The sequence below is a fragment of the Polypterus senegalus genome, chromosome 6, assembly GCF_016835505.1.
Source record: "Polypterus senegalus isolate Bchr_013 chromosome 6, ASM1683550v1, whole genome shotgun sequence".
In the NCBI taxonomy this organism is placed as follows: Eukaryota; Metazoa; Chordata; class Cladistia; order Polypteriformes; family Polypteridae; genus Polypterus; species Polypterus senegalus.
In genome coordinates, this window is record NC_053159.1 from 3525561 (window position 1) to 3545312 (window position 19752).

General features: G+C 41.2%; 1 protein-coding gene across 3 annotated transcripts in view; it reads right to left on the reverse strand.

Moving 5' to 3' along the window:
• Positions 1-775: 775 nt before the first annotated feature.
• ptpn4a (protein tyrosine phosphatase non-receptor type 4a) overlaps positions 776-19752 on the reverse strand; it is a 225661-nt gene continuing 206684 nt past the window's right edge. For all 3 annotated transcript variants that reach the window (XM_039755289.1, XM_039755290.1, XM_039755288.1), the window contains 7 exons: positions 14536-14626; positions 14381-14442; positions 10027-10173; positions 7840-7968; positions 5274-5422; positions 3117-3252; positions 776-1284 (listed from right to left, as the gene is read on the reverse strand). In XM_039755289.1, the coding sequence (XP_039611223.1) occupies positions 1198-1284; positions 3117-3252; positions 5274-5422; positions 7840-7968; positions 10027-10173; positions 14381-14442; positions 14536-14626 (801 nt within the window). In that variant the 3' untranslated portion in view covers positions 776-1197. The remainder of the gene's footprint in view (positions 1285-3116; positions 3253-5273; positions 5423-7839; positions 7969-10026; positions 10174-14380; positions 14443-14535; positions 14627-19752) is intronic.

Below are 19752 nucleotides of genomic sequence, written 5' to 3' on the forward strand. Positions count from 1 at the left end.
TGTGTGAAAGAACTGGCAGATATCCGAAACTGCACAAAAAATGGAAGTAATCCAGACTTAAAACTTGGAAATTGCCTGACTATGACTGTAGGATGTGTTACACAAAAAGTGACTAAAAATAAAAAGTCATTTGTTTAAACAAGCAAATAAACAGGCAACAAGAAAAAAAAATGAAAGACTTTAATTAGATGTGAAAATTGTGCAGTCAGTTCAAGGTTTATCTAACAAACAGAAGGACTAACTCTTACTCATTAAATGTACAAATGGCTCAAAAATGACTTCCTTTTTGTCCCCACCCGCCCCACCCAGAAAGAAACAAATAATAATAAAAAAAACCCATAGGAGCAGAACTCTGCTGGTTCAGTTCAACGGCCAACAAAGTCACCAGCAATGCAGAAGAAGTAAATCCTGTGACGACTCCGAAGTGACGACTTCCTGCCGTGGAAAGAAGTCGAATGTAAAAGAAGAGCAGTAGAGGATACCAGCAGTGGGGGCAGTGGGGGTTGACCAGAACAAAAAACCCAACAACACGGTGAATTCGACATGCAGTGACGTGTGTCCTCTGTACAAAATGGCGTACCATCCGGCCAAGACACTCCAAGCAACTGCAAAGTGACACCGACGTGACCTCGCCTTAGCTACTGTCCCAGACGTCATTACTTGGTATGAAATTTTTAAACCACAATTTTCCAACGTCGCCGCCAAAAGAACGCACTTCTTTCGAGTTTGGTTAGTCACACGACGTTTTAACAGTTTTGTTTTGCTTGGTCTTTTGTGGGCAAATTACACCTGAATGAGGAATACTGGAGAACGTTAGCTTCTAATTTATGGCACTACAGCAAAATATGTCTATACCCAGAACCCACAAATCCCTAAAGTACCTGTTATTTTAAAAAGAAGCAGAACAATATTTAAATCTTTTTTTTTTTTCCAAACACAATTACCTTTTATAATCCTTTTTTTTTGTTTTTTTTTTCTTTTTTTAAACATAAAGTGCAAGAGTGCTAATTTGTCTTTTTAAGTCCCAGCTCCACTCTACAGATCGTCTCCTCTCTCTCAAGACGCTTTTCCGCAGAGCCTTGTATGAATCAATGATGGCTTCTGAACGCCACAAGTAAATCACTTCAGCTATGAAGCAAACAAGTATCTTGATAATATACAGACTTTTATATACAGTAAAGGAGTTTGTCCTTGGGGTTACTTGTACAGTGTCGTCTTTAAAGGCTGAACCAGTCCTTCTTCGTAGACTTTCAGGATAGCTTCACAAACAAACTTGTATTGACTCTAAAGGAGAGAAGACACACAAAAATCAATGCACTCATCGCAATGACATCACAACTCCCTCTGCTAATGACAAGCCTCTCTCTCTCTGTGCAGTGGGGGGGCCGCAAACCTGATTGGCGTGCAACACAAAGAGCAGCGAGCATTCTGGGTACAACTAACCGGTTTATTGTCATTGGCCTCAGCCCTCCTGTCACACATCTTCAACACCATCTAACCTCTGCTCCTTAGGGACAAGCTGACAGAGATGGGAGTAGACTCACACCTGGTGCCATGGATCATGGACTATCTTACAGACGGACCTCAGTATGTGCATCTCAGGAACTGCAGGTCTGACATTGTGGTCAGCAGCACAGGAGCGCCGCACGGGACTGGACTTTCTCCGGTCCTGTTCAGCCAACATACATCGGACTTCCAATACAACTCGGAGTCCTGCCACACGCAAAAGTTCACAGACACCACTGCTATGGTGGGCTGCATCAGGAGTGGGCAGGAGGAGGAGTACAGGAACCTAATCAAGGACTTTGTTAAATGGTGCAACTCAAACCACCTACACCTGAACACCAGCAAGACCAAGGAGCTGGTGGTGGGTTTTAGGAGGACCAGGCCCCTCATGGACCCCGTGATCATCAGAGGTGACTGTGCAGAGGGTGCAGACCTATAAATACCTGGGAGTGCAGCTGGATGATAAACTGGACTGGACTGCCAATACTGATGATCTGTGCAAGACAGAACAGAGCCGACTATCCTTTATTAGAAGGCTGGCGTCCTTCAACATCTGCAATAAGATGCTGCAAATGTTCTATCAGACGGTTGTGGCGAGCGCCCTCTTCTACTCGGTGGTGTGCTGGGGAGGCAGCATAAAGAAGAGGGACGCCTCACGCCTGGACAAACTGGTGAGGAAGGCAGGCTCTATTGTAGGCACGGAGCTGGACAGTTTGACATCCGTGGCAGAGCGACGGGCGCTGAGCAGACTCCTGCCAATCATGGAGAATCCACTGAACAGGATCATCTCCAGACAGAGGAGCAGCTTCAGCGACAGACTGCTGTCACCATCCTGCTCCACTGACAGACTGAGGAGACCCCACACTATGTGACTCGGGGGGTAAACGTTAATTTTATACAAAGTTATTGTCTGTTATACCTGCATTGTTATCACTCTTTAATTTAATATTGTTCTTTATCAGTGTGCTGCTGCTGGAGTATGGGAATGTGGGATTAATAAAGTATCTATCTATCTACAGTACAGGTGACAATACTGTGGCAACATAAAGGATGGGGACCAGTGGATCTGCAGCACAAGAGATGACACGGTGGCAAGAAAAGGGTAAAAACAGCAAACCTATCAATTTAAAATGAAATCTACAATAAAATGAAGTGTGGAAAAAGTGAAGGAGTCTGAATGCTCTCTGAATACACCGCTCAAGCAAATGAAGGCTGTGCTGCGGAAAATTCTCAGCATTTTCTTTTTCGTGTGAAATGGCGTTGGATGAATAAGGACAAAATTCAAAATTAAATCTATTTAAAATTCTAAATCTGAAACAAAATGTGATCAGATATCTGGGAAGGGTTCTTCTCTCAAATGCTGTCAATTGGGCTGTATTAGCAGCTACAAATAGATGGCATTATTTCAAATTAAAATAAATATTTTTTTTTAAACTACACCCTTAAAAATAATCCATGAAGAAACAATCTTTTAGCAATCACCTTCTGAGGAGAAGCTTCATTGTATCAAATAAGAAAAGAACGCATGGCCATTCTGACTCTCAAGTGCAGTCGCACGTTTTCAGGATATTAAAAACGTTTGCGTAGTTCGAAAGCACATCGATACTCACTGGTGTCTGGATCATCATTGCTCTTTGATCCCTCATTTTTCTCACGATATCCAACGGATACACCGGCTGATTACATTCAATCAAACACATTGCTGTTTCCATGGTGATGAGGACTCCAGTTCGACCAATTCCAGCACTGCAAGGGGGGTGGGGGTGGGGAGAAATGAAAATAATGACAATTCGATTACAAGCAGCTTTGAGCGACGTCAGCTTTGAGAATTTTTAAGATGTGGAAGCCTGAACAGGTTTAATTCTCTTTGCCAGGTCGAGTCAGACAAGCCCTTTCTTCCCAGGATGCACTTAGCTGCATTCCTATGCCCAGTTTCATGTGCTGCTATGTCTTTTTGGTAGCGCGTTTCATGAACAGGCACAGAATTTTTCTCATATACAGTATATATCTATATATATATATATATATCTATATATATATATATACATATATTTTTGCCTTGCCCTTTAAAAATTATTTACGTTAGAGTTCATTAGGCTTTGAAGGCTAAGGAATCGACTATTTTTGGAATTACGTCTGTGCGTCTGTGTGTGTAAACTTGAGTACACTTTCACTTTCGTCAACCAAATTTTGCATACAAGTATGAGGTACAAAACGTAGATTTCTATCAACTTTTGGGTTATTTCCGCTAACTGGAAGTGGTACTTTTTTATCCATGCAGCTCCAAAGTCAGATTTATTCGACTTTACTTTTATAATAATTTGTTCAATATATTATTAATTTGATTTCATTTGTTGTTGATGGTTCTCTCATGTACATAATATAAAAATATAATCCTCGTCTTGCGGTTTACTCCTCAAATATCCATCCCCATATCTGAGTATATAAGAAAGTCTCGGGGAGAGCATGCCCGATTTTTTTTGTTATGGGTGCCGCCATTCTGGGATTGTTTTGCTGACGGCTGCAGTGCTGGTGCTAGGCTTGACGACCAGGAGTGTGTGACGCCATTACCACATTGACATAAAGGGCAGTATCTTACACTTCCTCCATGTCCATGATTTGGACTTACCAATAAATTATCGTCAGCGTCTTTCTGACTGGTCATTTCAGAGTTACTGGTTTTCTCCCCTCTTGCTACGAATTACTTTTCACTTTTTGTTTGGCTCTGATTACATGTTATGTTTTTGGCTTCCAATTTACTGCTCTGCTCTTTGACCACCATTCTGGCGACACAGCCTGATCTTTCTTTATTTCAATGTAGTTTCCCCGGTTATGACGCCTACTTGAATTCTGAACGTTGTCATCTCCCAATTCCATTCTCTCGCTCAAACCTGCGGTCATCTTTCGTAAGCATGGTGGCCAGAGCTGCACACTGAATTTCAGACACATTTTTCACTAACACATCAACACTAATTATAGTGTCCATTGATTCATAACAGCATAGTTTATTTGCCTTTCTAATTGCTTCTGCACATTGTCTGGATGATGGACTTGTCAACATAAACACCAAATTCATTTTCAGAGGTTTCCTCCTTCATAAAAGTGGTCTTTATACACTTCTCTACATTTTTTAGTCCTTGCATTTAGCATTCGGCTGAGTTGGGGTTGAACGCTTTCCCACATTAGACGACATCTGCTAAGGGTTTGCTCAGTTTCACAGGTTGTTCACGTCTTTTTGAAATTTTCTGCTGCTCCTTCAGTGTCTGTCATTTCTTCAATGTTAATGTCTTCTTCAAACTTCACAAGTTTACCAACAATATCAGAATCAACATCATCAATACAAATCAAAAAAGTAAAAGAGCCCAAGGGCAGACACTCTGGGGATCTCCGATTAACCAAAGTGAACTCTCGCCTCAGAGCCGCTCAAAAGCTTCACTGGTGGTCTTTGAAGTCTGGCGTAGGAGGCTCTCTGCTTCTTCTCTCTCCATTCTTCTGTAAAGATTTAACTAACCTCATGGTCACTCAAACTATTATTTATAGACATGTTGGTCTCCCAGTTTAAAAAGTTACTGGAAGTTGTAGTGAGTTTATTTTGATAATAGTGTATTCCATATAAAATAAAATCTGAACAAATTACAGATGAAAAGCTGATTTTACATGCTGCACAACTTGACAGATTTAAATGTACTTCAATGGACAACACCGCTGCCATACAACACGCAAATCACCTCCCTTTACACTAGTATTGTGAAAAGAAACAATCGTACCTGCAATGAACAATAACCGGTTCATCTCTCTCAGCTCTCTTTTTGCGAACCAAGCTCACAAAGTCGAGAAAATAACTCGAGTCGTCAGGAACACCGTGATCAGGCCAGGCCACGTACTGTATCTGCGTTAGCTGGCGACTTTCATTTTGCTGTTGAATACAAGAAACGTTACGTAAAAAAGTTTAAGTCATTCACACTGCAAACGGAATAAGTGCTTCTTGAAATCACGGTTCATTTGCAAAAACGCCACATTGAAACCCTAATTCAAAGCAAATAAAAATCCAGCATTATTACGTTCTAAGAGTTATGGTTACTCTAAACCCCTCATTTTAACAGGACTAATTTTACACCACAGTATTGGGTCAAGTAATTCTTACAGGAGGAATGCTGCATTTTTAGTCCCATCTGGATCGCTCACCTCAGTAACTTTTTACGAACTGTGCGTTCGCTTCTCAATAAAGAGATGGGAGATGTTCACCGTCTATAAAACGTCCATAAGAATTACCTGAGGTAAGCCGAGTACTGCGCAAATCGACATATCAGAGAAATCACATCACTTGAGAGATCTGGCCAGGACTAAAATTAGAGGCCCTCTGATGAGATTACTTTCTCCTACCTCCTCGTGTAAACTAATCCTATTTGAAAAGGGCTTATGGATTAACTGCAAAACATTTTGAGGAAAAAAAATAAATAAATAAAGGAAGCAAAACATAATTCAATCCAGAAAAATATGTCAGTTGGCACCCTGTCCAGGATTTGTTCCTGCCTGGTGCCCTTTGCTAGATGGGATGGACTCCAGCAGAGACCCTGTTCAGGATTAAGTGGGTTAGAAAATGACAAAAGATGCAAGCCTGGCGTTTTCAGCATACTCATAAAGAAGTGAAGTGCTGTCGATTTTTCAAACACATTGTCGTAACTCTGATGTTAATGCTAATACTATAAAACCAAAGATTGTTGGATTAAACCTAAAAGAAAAGAAACACAGGAAGCTGAGCTGAAGTAAAGACTGTAGCATAGGCTACAGATGACAAAAGAACCAAGTTATATTAACACTCCAAGAATGGACAAAACAACCCAATAAATTCTCGAAAGTCACATGTAACGTTAGGTGGTATCAGTTAAACCAGGGGTGTCGAACTCCGGGCCTGGAGGGCCGCAGTGGCTGCAGGTTTTCATTCTAACCCTTTTTCCTGATCAGTGACATGTTTTCACTGCTCATTAACTTCTTTTCCCTTCATTTTAATAGCCTTGTTTTTAAGGATTCAGTCCTCTGAATTGATTCCTTTCTTCATTAAATGACAGCCAAACAGAAATGAGATGTGAAACGAGCCGACAGATGACCATCTAAATTGGGATTTCAAACTCCAACCAATCTCTTAATGAGAAGCCAATTCCTGCTGTTAATTAATCTCGTTATTTAATTCCACAGCTTCTTGCTGCTCTCATTCTGCCACAGCAGACATTTCCAAAACTGTTGATTTTTCTGTTTTTTCTAAGAACAACGTCAAGATGTTTTGGTGAGCTGAGAGATCAACCTGACCGACAACCATCACCTTTCTTTACTTTCAGATGTTATGTGATGGGCACAGGTGAGCTGGTCATGTGGCGGCTTGTTTTGTGTCTCATTATTGTTTACCTGCTAATTGAGGAAAAAAAGAGACAAGTAAGGGGTCGGAGTCACGTTAATGAAAACTAAAGAAAAAGAAGTTAATTAGCAACACAAACTGGTCACTAATGAAGAAGATGGTCAGAATGAAAACCTGCCGCCACTGCGGCCCTCCAGGACCAGAGTTTGACAACCGTGAGTTCAACAGTTTTTCTTCAAATGTATTAATTTGAAATGCAATGAATTACCTAAAATGATGAAAAGCAAGCAGCAAACTGCCAGAGGTTTAAATTTAAAGTTTAGGTTTGCAAAAACTGGAAAATAAACTCTGCTTGAAGATAGACAGAGGGGTTTGAAGTAATCCACACAAGTTGGGACACCTGTGCAAATTGTTTAAAAGGCCTCATTTACTTTAATTGCTACAGAACATCCGAACATCAGCTGGCCCATTTGTAATATTCTGAAATGTCCTTTATTTTCAGTTTTTACACACACACATATATATATATTGTCACACACGTGTGCATGGGGGGCAGCTGAAGGGCTTAGAAAATACTGATTATACATCTGCCCAGCGGGGAGCGGGGTACGCTGACGCTCTTTCTGAGTTCTCTACAGGTCTTACCCGGGAAATCCCACCAGGAGCCGCCATTTCCAGGAAGGACACATCACTTCGGTTCCGGCCGCAAGGATGATGTCACTTCAGCTCGCCCAGAGGGCGACATCACTTCCGCCCTCTGTACTATAAAGCCCACTGCCTTTGCTCTGGCAGGCAGTTCTGTTTTGGACTCTGTTGTGTAAACTTGACTATGATGTCTCAAGTACGTTTGCAGCCAGGAAACCGAATTAAACGGGTGGCTGCCCCAAACCTTTTCACGCCTCAAGTCTCAACTTATTACAATATATATATGCACACATGTCATAGTATGTATTTAAAAGAGTTTATTATGTAAATTGTACCTCTAGGCTCTCAAGTGTCATTTCCCTTAATTGGAAGGCTGAATTCCCATCTTCAGATAGACAAGTTATCTGATAATTTCCATAGGATACACTTCCTGATAAGTTTGGCCAGTATTGATGGCACTTCACCTAAGGGGGTGAGAAATGGGTAATAAATGACCTACAGGTTTAAAGACAAAACACAAAGAGATGAACACAATGGCTTCTCATCCCTTACAAAATGAAAAAAGATAAACTGGATAAATGCTGCTGTGCAAAGACAAATTTGATCAAATGTATCTTTAATACCACAAAAAATACGCCAGGCTAATACCGATGAACAACTTAAATGGACTCCTAAGAAACACCGTTTTAAATTTGCCATTTCCATAGCTGCAGTTCTTACAGATTACATATGTACCACTAATGGGTTTGCAGTCGTTATTAATCTCTACTTTTCTGTGGTGGTGTTTTGTGCCAGCTGACCCTGTGATGCTGGAGTGGACGTGGACGCTCCCACTATCAATGAGACCCACCTCGGTGAATCTTCTAGAAGGAGGCGTACAGAATAAGACTAAGAGCTACTTGAGCACCTTTCAGTCACCTAGAATGCCCAGTGACGGCTGGCTGGTCTTTTGCCTCAGAAACCTCCTCAGCTGCTGGAGTTTTGGTTTTTTTATTTATTTATTTTGTCCTCCCTTGCCATCTGACCACAGCATCAAAGGTATTATAATCACAAGAGGCTTAAAACTAATCTATAATTAAGGACTCTACTTTATCTATTATTTGAGTATCTGTATTATTAAGCATGAGGGTAAATCAAAAAGTATAGGCAATTTGAAAATTACGTAGTAACCGCAACGGATGAGAGCCGACTCAAGCCAACACGTTTGCGATGGCTCATGGGTACTACAACAACAACTTTTATTTATATATCACATTTTCATACAAAAGTAGCTCAAAGTGCTTTACATAATGAAGAATAGAAAAATAGAAGACACAGTAAGAAAAGAAAATAAGTCAACATTACTTAACACAGAATAAGAGTAAAGTCTGATGGCCACAGAGGACAGAAAAAACAAAAAAAAAAACTTCAGACGGCTGGAGAAAAAATAAAATCTGTAGGGATTCCAGACCATGAGACCACCCAGTCCTCTCTGGGCATTCTACCTACCATAAATGAAACAGTCCTCTGTGTATTTAGGGTTCTCACAGAAGGACTTGATGATGATGATGATGATGGTCATGTAGACTTCTGGCTTTTAGTCCATCAATGATCGAGCATCATGATGCATTGAGTAGCTGGTGGTGGCGCAGGCCAGGGTAATACGAGTACGCGCAGTGTAGCCATCAGTTTAGTTGAAGCCAACATAAAACAAACATGGATGGCTCCACTGCGGGATCACACCATTGTTGAACAAGGCGCTGTGCTGAGATTTCTTTGGGCAGAGGGAATGAAAAGTGCAGAAATTCACCAAAGGGTGTTGGCTGAGTGCAACAGTAAAAACTACAAGGAATGGGTAGTAAGGTTTAAAGAGAGGAGAATAAGTGTCAACATGGCAAATGCCTTCATCAGAGAAGACCGACAGCCCACTGTTGCTGCACATTTGGGTGTCAGCTATGGATCTGCACAGGCCACACTGCAGAATGACGTGGGTTACCATAAAGTCCACACAGAACAGAACCCCAAACAATGTGCTGGTCTGCCCAAACAACATCCTTCAGTGAATTTTAGCAGGTTTAAACTCCCTCTGCCCCAAACAAATCTCACCACAGCACATTCAGTGGTGCCATCCCACAGTGTAGGGGCGACGTTCATTTGACTTTGGCATCAACTAGACTAAGAGCAGAGCACTGTGCTGAGTGTGTGTGAACTACCCATAAGACACTGCAAACGTGTTGTACTGCATCAGCTTCTATCTGTTGCGGTTACTGCTTCATTTTTATATTGCTTTTACCTTTTTAATTTACCGTTGTATGTATTGCTTTATTCTTATTTACTATTTTTAGTACAGAATTTATTCATTCACATACTTATTTCCAACTTTCTTTTTTTTGCAGGTTTTTCTTTGACTAATTGTAAAGCACTTTAAGCCACATGTCTTGTCTAAAAATGTGCCATAGAAATAAATGCTGCTGTTTCAGTGTGCTGACATTTTTTTCCAGGATGAGCTGTAAGCAGGTTTTATTCCAAACATTTCAACATACCCGGCCTCGTTCAACTTGAGTGGTCAACATTACCACCATAGATGAGCCCTGCTCCCACGTCATCTGCCAGAAATCTTGACATGTGTTGGGTAAGGGACCTTGACAGGCGATGTACCGATTAATTGTGCTGGAAGAAGGGATCTCCATCTGAAAAGAAACAAAAGAATACGGCGAACTTCTTTGAAATGCAAAATTTTATCATTTTACAAATATTAAGCACTTAAGTGTTACGTTTTAAACATTTCTTATTGTCTGCCATTGTTGCTTTCTTATAGAATTCCAGCATATTAGTGAAACACGAATTCCCCCTATTCGAATCAAAGCTGACAGTTTGCTACCCACTCCTGTTCTTGTCATGTGATGCTCAACATTTTCCTTAATTTACCTGAGTGAGAGAAAAAGAGATAGATAGATAGAGAGATAGATAGATAGATAGATAGATAGATAATGTGAAAGGCACTATATGATAGATAGATAGATAGATAGATAGATATGAAAGGCACTATATGATAGATAGATAGATAGATAGATATGAAAGGCACTATATGATAGATAGATAGATAGATAGATAGATAGATAGATAGATAGATAGATAGATAGATAGATATGAAAGGCACTATATGATAGATAGATAGATAGATAGATAGATAGATAGATAGATAGATAGATAGATAGATAGATAGATAGATAGATAGATAGATAGATGCTAACAATATATGATAGACAGATCTATACAAAGATAGAAAATGCTTTATTTGTCCCTAAGGGGTAATTCAAATTTCACAGAAGCTCCAAAAATCAATAAAGACAAACATATAAAATACTGGTTTGCTACTGCTGTCAATTAATAGGCGACAGTCAGATGAAGTCCGACCTGCTCAGATTGTACCACAGGCTGTGATGGACAGCCGGTCAGGATGCCCAAAGGATGGAAGGATGGGGGATGGCAGCTTATTTTTGGACACTGCCTCTCCCAGAACACTAGATGGCAGCCCCCCTGGAGTGTAGTGGTGCCCCGGATTCCCGCAGGAGTTCAGTTTCTCAGCCCTGTTGGGTACCGTGGGTGCTGCCGGGAGGAGCTATGAAAGGACCGGAGGAGCAATGCCTCATCCATATCCCGGAAGTACTCACAAGGATGGAAGGACAGAAGCACTTCCGGGTCAAGGACTATAAAAAGGACTGCTGTAAACCCAGCAAGCAAGCCGGAGTTGGAAGGTAGAAGACAGAGTTTGCTGGGAGATGTGGAGGAGAGAATTTTGTTCATTTTGAGTATTTACCTCTGTATGATTATTGTGGTTGTGGTGCTTAAGGCACTGTCGCTAAGAAGAAAAAGCAGTAAAATACTTCTTGGGACTTGTATTTGGTGTCCAGAGCAACTGTCTGTTGGGGTTAACAGGGCAACAGCAACCCTTAGCGTTTATAAGGTTTATATTTAAAGTCATTAATATTTGGAAAGAGCAGTAGTGCCCTCAAGTGGTTCATGGGTAGCAGACTTTTGATTCCTCATTTGACGTCATTAGTAAATTGTGGTCAGGGGACCTCAGTGATTAAGAGGCGAGTACGATAAGAGGGGGCTAAAGCATTCAGAAACTTGAAAACAAACCCTAAAATTTGAAACTCAATCCCGTAGCAAACAGGAAGCCAGTGGAGAGGAGCTACGACTGGCGTGATGTGATTCTGTTTTTGTGTGCCTGTTAGACGCCTGGCCGCTGTGTTCCAAGTCGGACGAGGGATGACTGACTTACTCCGGTGCAGAGTGAGTTGCAATAGTCAAGCTGAGAAAAGGCTCGACTTTGGAAGGTACCCTGAGCTGACAGAAACAGGCCGTAACAATGGAGTTAATCTGATTATCAAATCTGAGGGCATTATCAAAAATCATGTTGAGATGTTCTGCAAAAGGTTTACAGAATGAAGATGAATATTTGTAACTGCATCTCTGAATCACCACACAGCTGTCAGTAACGCGGCTGAATTTATGACTAACAACTGACATCCTATAATGGACGTCTTGTCTTCTTCCTTTCTTTTCCCGTTCTCACTGTTGATTAAACGTCTGCACTGCACCTATAAATGCAGACTTCTGTGGCCTAGCATTGCTCGCTTCTGGGTGTGCAGTGTTGCCGTATGTGCAAGTATTTTTAAAACTTGATGTTTTAATATGAGCACTTTATCAATATTACACGTGTGAATCGTTTCTTAGCCACCCTGCAGGTCGTGCTGCTACTCCTAAAGTTTAGTTTTATTGTGCCTGATCAGCGGCTTTAAACCAATCATGCAGGTAACTGAAGATCATGGGGCATTTCTCTCTCTGTTTAATGTCATTTTCCCTATCAGACTGCTCACTTTTAGCTGGTGAAGACAACAAAACACCATTCCCAGTTGCTTGTTATTAATATTTGCCTACATTTTAGTGCATAGTTTAAGGGAGGCTCTTACAGCCCCCACAAGTTAAATTAAATTGGTATACTCGAATTATTTCTCGCCCCTCTGACCATAGATTAGCCTCAGTTAGTGACCTGCCTTGTCCCGTGTAAGGCATGGAGGGCACGCAGTTTTGCCCAATAGTAAGAAAGTTAATGTGCTTTATTGAACAAGCAGCGGCGTACGTTTCGAGCGTACTGAGGGCGATGTGAAGCATCTTTAAGTATAGAAACAACCGAAGTTTGACAAGTTTACAGAAGAGACATGTTTTCCAGTTTTTGTGCCTTTTATTCTACATGTGTAACCAGGGCCGGATTTGGACTTGATATTTGAGACATGGGGCCCTTTGTAAGTCCAGACAGTCTATGTAAGTGCCAAATAGGATTTGTTTTGGGGGCCCTAAGCTATAACTTGTGTAGCTTATACGTAAATCCTGGACTGCGTGTCACAATCTTTTTTCGTCATTCTTGTGTGGATCGAATGTGCTGAATTTCCACGAAGTCTTTTAAAACGCAAGCATAAACCGTGGAGCAGAATGAAGCGACTTTTAGTTTAGGGCTGCAATGGATGAGGTACGAGAGCTCGACACGCTAATCATGCTGACGTAGAGTTTATTGCGTTATTCAATTCTGTGATTGTAATATTTTTGTACTTCCAGTATTATATTCCTTCTAAACTCAATGGCACAGTAGAACGGACTTGTTAATTGCAGATGGGATGGGTGCAGTAAACGAGTCTGAGATTTGTCAGGGCAGGAAGACCAACGTATTGAGGTGAGGCTCGCTCAGTCACAGTGCTGGACTGTACAGAGTATCGTGTTATATAATGTGGCGAGAGCGGCGATGTGTCGAATCCAAATAAGAATTGCACTGCATTGTGGGTAAGTGACAGTAACAACCCTACAAACAACAGACCCTTGAGAATTCAGGCGCTCTACTACTTTTGCGTTTGTCACTGACACAGCAGTTAGCAGCGCTGCCACACAGCTCCACGGCCCTGGTCTTTATTTTACATCCTGACCATGTCTGTGTGCAGCTTGCACAATATCCCAGCATTCCTGCTGCGCCCCAAAACACAAGCATGTTTAGGCTAACTGGTGGGATTAAATCTGCCAAGTGTGACCAGTTACATTTCCATACTTGTAGACTTCATAAGGCTTTGCATAACCGAAGTTCATGGGGCATTTCTCCAGGCTGCTACTCTCTATTTAATGTCATTTTCCCTATCAGACTGGACTGCTCACTTTTAGCTGGTGAAGACAACAAAACACCATTCCCAGTTGCTTGTTATTAATATTTGCCTACATTTTAGTGCAGAGTTTAAGGGAGGCTCTTACAGCCCCCACGAGTTAAACTGAATTGGCATATTCTAGTTATTTCTCGCCCCTCTGACTGTAGATTAGCTTCAGTTATTGACCCGCCTTGTCCCGTGTAAGGCATGGAGGGCACGCGGTTTTGCCTCAAGTGCCCAATAGTATGAAAGTTAACGTGCTTTATCGAACGAGCAGCGGCGCACGTTTTGAGCGCACTGAGGGTGACGTAAAGCATCTTTAGGTAAAGAAACAACTGAAGTTTGACAAGAAAAGCAAAGTTTACAGAAGAAACATGTTTTCCAGTTTTTTTGCCGTTTATTCTACATGTGTAACAATCTTTTTTCTTTATTCTTGTGTGGATTGTATGTGTTGCATTTTCACTAAATATTTTAACACGAACTTCTGGACTGAGAGATTTCTTTCTGTACGCGTTCGACCCGTTGCTTGATCCTGCCTTACTCACCAGCCGCTACACCAGTCTTCCATATAATTTAGCACACTCCCTAAACTAACGCTACTGGCTTTCTTTTTATACCCGTAACTTGATAAAAACTGAAATCTTAGTCCAGAACTTTGCGTGACAGGAGCGCTTGCAACCCAGTAAACAGGCACAGTACTTACATTAATGAAGTTTGCATTGATGTAGTCATCTTCACCTTTCAGTATAACCCGTGTTGCATCATCTACAAAAGTAAAGCACATTCAGAAGTGTGGCCGTGGGCACCGTTACCTTCGTGGTTTTGCATGACTTCGTTACACAGGCTTCAGATACTTACAAGGTGAAATGTCTCGGTATCTGTTTTTGGAAATGTTCTGAGGTAATTTGGCACATGATAGCGTCATTCCTGGCTTCTTCCTGTAAAGTTGCTGAACAAAAAAAAAAACAGTAGCACAATATAAATATTTCATTTTGTTACCTGAAAACTCTCACCCAGATGTTTAAAGTTGGACGCAGAGGTGGACGTGTGAGGCTTTTTGTTAGTCTGACCTCAATTAAAACCACAGCCTGTGACTGAGTCACATTCGCCATCTCACCACCAGGCCTGACTGCCTACACGCTGACCTAATTCCATAACCTGGGCGCATTGTGATAAAGTTCCATTGCTTGTGATTTGTGTTTAACAATTTAAAAGGAGCCCAAAGTTAGAATTTGATAATAATAATAATAATACATTTTATTTATCCATCCATCCATTATCCAACCTGCTATATCCGAACTACAGGGTCACGGGGGTCTGCTGGAGCCAATCCCAGCCAACACAGGGCGCAAGGCAGGAAACAAACCCCTGGCAGGGTGCCAGCCCACCACAGAGCACAATTTAGGACCACCATTGCACCTCACCTGCATGTCTTTGGACTGTGGGAGGAAACCCACGCAGACACGGGGAGAACATGCAGACTCCACGCAGGGAGGACTTGGGAAGCGAACCCAGACGGGTCTCCTAACTGCGAGTCAGCAGCGCTCATCCATTATCCAACCCGTTATACCCTAACATAGGGTCACGGGGGTCTGCTGGAGCCAATTCCAGCCAACACAGGGCGCAAGGCAGGAAACAAACGCCGGGCAGGGCGCCACTTATTTATATAGTGCACAATTTGAACTGTCACTTTGTTTTGCTCTTCCCCTTTGAAATGAATTCATGTTTTATTAACCTAAAATGTTCACAGAAATGGCCCTGTAGATACGCACATACAGTATTTGCGGCATTCGCTCCCCTAGGCCTTAGGGCACCAGGAGTTTAGGCACATTCAAGTCAGGATTTGGGGCTTTCTTAACTTGAGCAAGTAAATTTGATTAACTTCTATTATACATAAATGTCTTATTCTCTTGTATGTAATTTGGCTTTCTGTGGACTTTTGTCTTTTAGAGTCCCTTTTGGCATTTACGAGATTCGAACTGGCAACCTTCTGATTGCCAGTGCAGATCCCTAGCCTCAGAGCCACCATTTTAATTCGCTTTGTATTTCATGTGTTTTTATGATGTAAAGTGCCTCAAGACACTTGCTCTGTAAATAGGCATTGAAATAAAATCCTTCAATTACACCCATTTACTTCCCTTATTTTACTTTCTATTTGTTGTTTACTTTACTAAATTTACTCATTTTTGTCTACTTAGGTTTTACCAAATCCTGCGATATACTGTGCTGGCACCCTGGCCAGTGTTTGCTCCTGCCTTGCACGCTGTACTTGCTGGGATTGGCTTCAGCCCCCCACAACCCTGCTCAGGATTAAGTGGACTTTGAAATTGTTATAATGTGGTTTAATAAGTTCCACAAAACTTTTAATTTATACATTTATAAATATATTTAAAGATGAAGTAGCTTAAATGGTTTTCTGACTAGCTAATAACTACCAGTAACTCTCAATATCTCACCAGTACACTTTAAAAACTTTTCTGTCTCTACTTTGATTGCTGTTCCCCTCAGTGTCCACAAGATGTCCTCAAGTCCTCGACTCACTACGTGAAACAACTGTGCGACATCCTCTTCATCAGTGCCTTCTCAACAATTACTGTACAATACATTAACATTCACACTTTTCCCTTCCTTAGCCACAGAACACCATTTTATTTATTTATTTATTAAAGTTTTCCTAAATTGTTTAAGCCAGGCATGTCAAACACGCGGCCTGCATCAGAAATCTGTGTGGTCCGCATGACAGATCCTAGTTAGCACTGAACTTGTACAAAATGATTACTACTGTTTGTGATTGAATCATTCTGCATCTTCGGCGTTACTTACTGACTTTTCTTACTTCTGCCTTCAGACAAAAGCACATTTTCCCATGGCATTACAGTACTGGAAGCGTCATCTGCTAGTATAGCCACGAACCTTGACCAAAGTTAAGAGCCACAAAGTCACAACTGAACTGCTAGGCTGCAGCAGGGACGGCCTTAGGTATGTGCAAACTGTGCACCTGCACAGGGCCGCCACGCCAATATATATTGAATATAAAACAGAAAGAGAACATAACGACAGAGCTGACGCCAATGTGGCCAAAAACATTGTGTTTCTTGTTAATTAGTACGCTGTATTTACTAATGTCGCTCGAGTCGGAGCAGCAAGCTATATGTAGTATTATAATGTTCTGCCGTAATGAGAATATCATGGGCTGCCACTTGGTTTTCAAGTTACGGACACGCGCGTATAGAGGCGTGTCATGAGCATGAGGCGGCTATGCTATGTCCGCAACGGACGTGGCCATCTGCGATCGATAGATAGATAGATAGATAGATAAAGGCACTATATGATAGATAGATAGATAGATAGATAGATAGATAGATAGATAGATAGATAGATGTGAAGGGCACTATATGATAAATAGATAGATAGATAGATAGATAGATAGATAGATATGAAAGGCACTATACACTGTGTGCACAATTATTAGGCAAGTGAGTATTTTGACCATATCATCATTTTTATGCGTATATTCCAACTCCAAGCCGTATTAACTTGAATGCTTATTGGATTTCAGCACGTCAGGTGATGTGTATTTGTGTAATGAGGGAGGGTGTGGCCTAAGGAGATCAACACCCTATATCAAGGTGTGCAGAATTATTAGGCAGCTAGTTTTCCTCAGGCAAAATGGGCCAAAAAAGAGATTTAACTGACTCTGAAAAGTCAAAAATTGTAAAAAGTCTTTCAGAGGGATGCAGCACTTTTGGAATTGCTAAGATATTGGTGTGTGATCACAGAACCATCAAACATTTTGTTGCAAATAGTCAACAGGGTCGCAAGAAACGTGTTGAGAACAAAAGACGCAAATTAGCTGCCAAAGATTTGAGAAGAATCAAACGTGAAGCTACCAGGAACCCATTATCCTCCAGTACTTTCATATTCCAGAGCTGCAACCTACCTGGAGTGCCCAGAAGTACAAGGTGTTCAGTGCTCAAAGACATGGCCAAGGTAAGGAGGGCTGAAACCCAACCACCACTGAACAAGAAACATAAGTTGAAACGTCAAAACTGGGCCAAGAAATATCTGAAGACAGATTTTTTCAAAGGTTTTATGGACCGATGAGATGAGAGTGACTCTTGATGGACCAGATGGATGGACCTGTGGATCAGTAATGGGCACAGAGCTCCACTCAAATGTGGAGGTGGGGTACTGGTATGAGCTGGTATTTTTAAAGATGAGCTAGTTGGACCTTTTTGCATTGAAGATGAACTCAAAATCAACTCCCAAACCTACTGCCAGTTTTTCGAAGACACTTTCTTCAAACAGTGATACAGGAAGAAGACCATGATTTTATGCAGGCCAATGCTCCATCACTTGCATCGAAGTTCTCACTCGTGGCCAGCCAGTAAAGGCCTTAAAGATGAAGGAATAATGACATGGCCCCCCTTCCTCATCTGACCTAAACCCTATCGAGAACTTGTGGGCACTTCTTAAACGCTAGATTTACGGGGGAGAAAAACAATCCACCTCTCTGAAGAGTGTCTGGGAGGCTGTAGTCACTGCTCCACAAAAAGCTGATCGTCAACAGATCAAGAAACTGACAGACTCCATGAATGGAAAGGCTTATGACTGTTATTGGAAAGAAGGGTGGCAATATTGGTCATTGATTGATTGATTGATTTATTTTGAAATGTCAGAGATGTTTATTTGTAAATTTTGAGGTGTTTGTTTATTATTCTCACTATAACAGATGAAAATAAACAAGTGAGATGGGAAAATTTTCATTTTTCCTTTAGTTGCATAATAAATCTGCACACTAATAGTTGCCTAATAATTGTGCGCACATATGTATTCCCCTGATGATGTTCACACTCACATTTCCGTTGTGAAACATTCAGGTTTCAGGTTTATTAACATTTTGGATTGACTGATAGCACTGTGTTTGTTCCATATTAAAATTAATCCTCAAAAATACAACTTGCCTAATAATTGTGCACACAGTGTATGATAGATAGATAGATAGATAGATAGATAGATAGATAGATAGATAGATAGATAGATAGATAGATAGATAGATAGATAGATAGTTACCATATTGATATTGGCGGGCGAAGGGGCCACTGATCCTTTCTCTGCCCAGGGCCACCATGAGCCTAGAGCCGTCCCTGCCAGGCTACACTACAGGCTGGGCTGCTGAGACTGGCCACTGGGCAGAACTGACCATCACGAGTAGTAATAACTCGCATATTTTCACGTTTTCTTGCTCTAGTTTTATGTAATTTTGTGCTAGTATTGTAACGAACAGTTAGTGCAGACTACAGCTGAAGCTCTGAAGTGGACGTGAGAAGTTGGTGAGTTGTTAACATATTTTTGTGATTTCGAGTTTGTAAAATTAGTGTGTAAGTCAGGTGGCTTTTTGCATATTGGGTTATTTTACAATATTAACATTGAAGTAAACTTAGTAAAGTAAAATTTAATTTTTGGAGGATTTGTTTTCCAACTTGAATTGCTAATTAATGAATTCAGTGAGCGTTTTCATGATTTCAGTTCACACGAACAGGACTTTGCGCTGTTCTCTTACAACATTGAGAATGCGCCTGAGAATATCCGAATGGAGTTGAATGAACTGCAGTCAGATTTTATTCTGATGGCAAAATACAACAAAGTTGGTGTGCCAGGCTTGTATGCTTACCTGCCACCCTCGTATGTGCAGATCCGTAAGTTGGCATCGAGAATACTGTCTATGTTCGGAAGCACTTACCTTTGTGAGCAATTGTTCTCATTAACGAAAGCTACCAAAACTCCACATCGCTCAAGACTTCCTGTCGAGCATCCTTCATCCCTCATAAAAGTTGCAGCTGCACAAGATTTCAAGCCTGATACTGGTTACTAACAAGAGATGCCAAGTGTCGGGACAAAAGAAATAAATCTCACAGTGTAAGACTCCTATATAAGCAACGAATATAATATAGTAATACTAGCAAAATACCCGCGCTTCACAGCGGAGAAGTAGTGTGTTAAAGAAGCAATGAAAAGAAAAGGAAACATTTTGAAAATAACGTAACCTGATTGTCAATGTAATTGTTTTGTCAC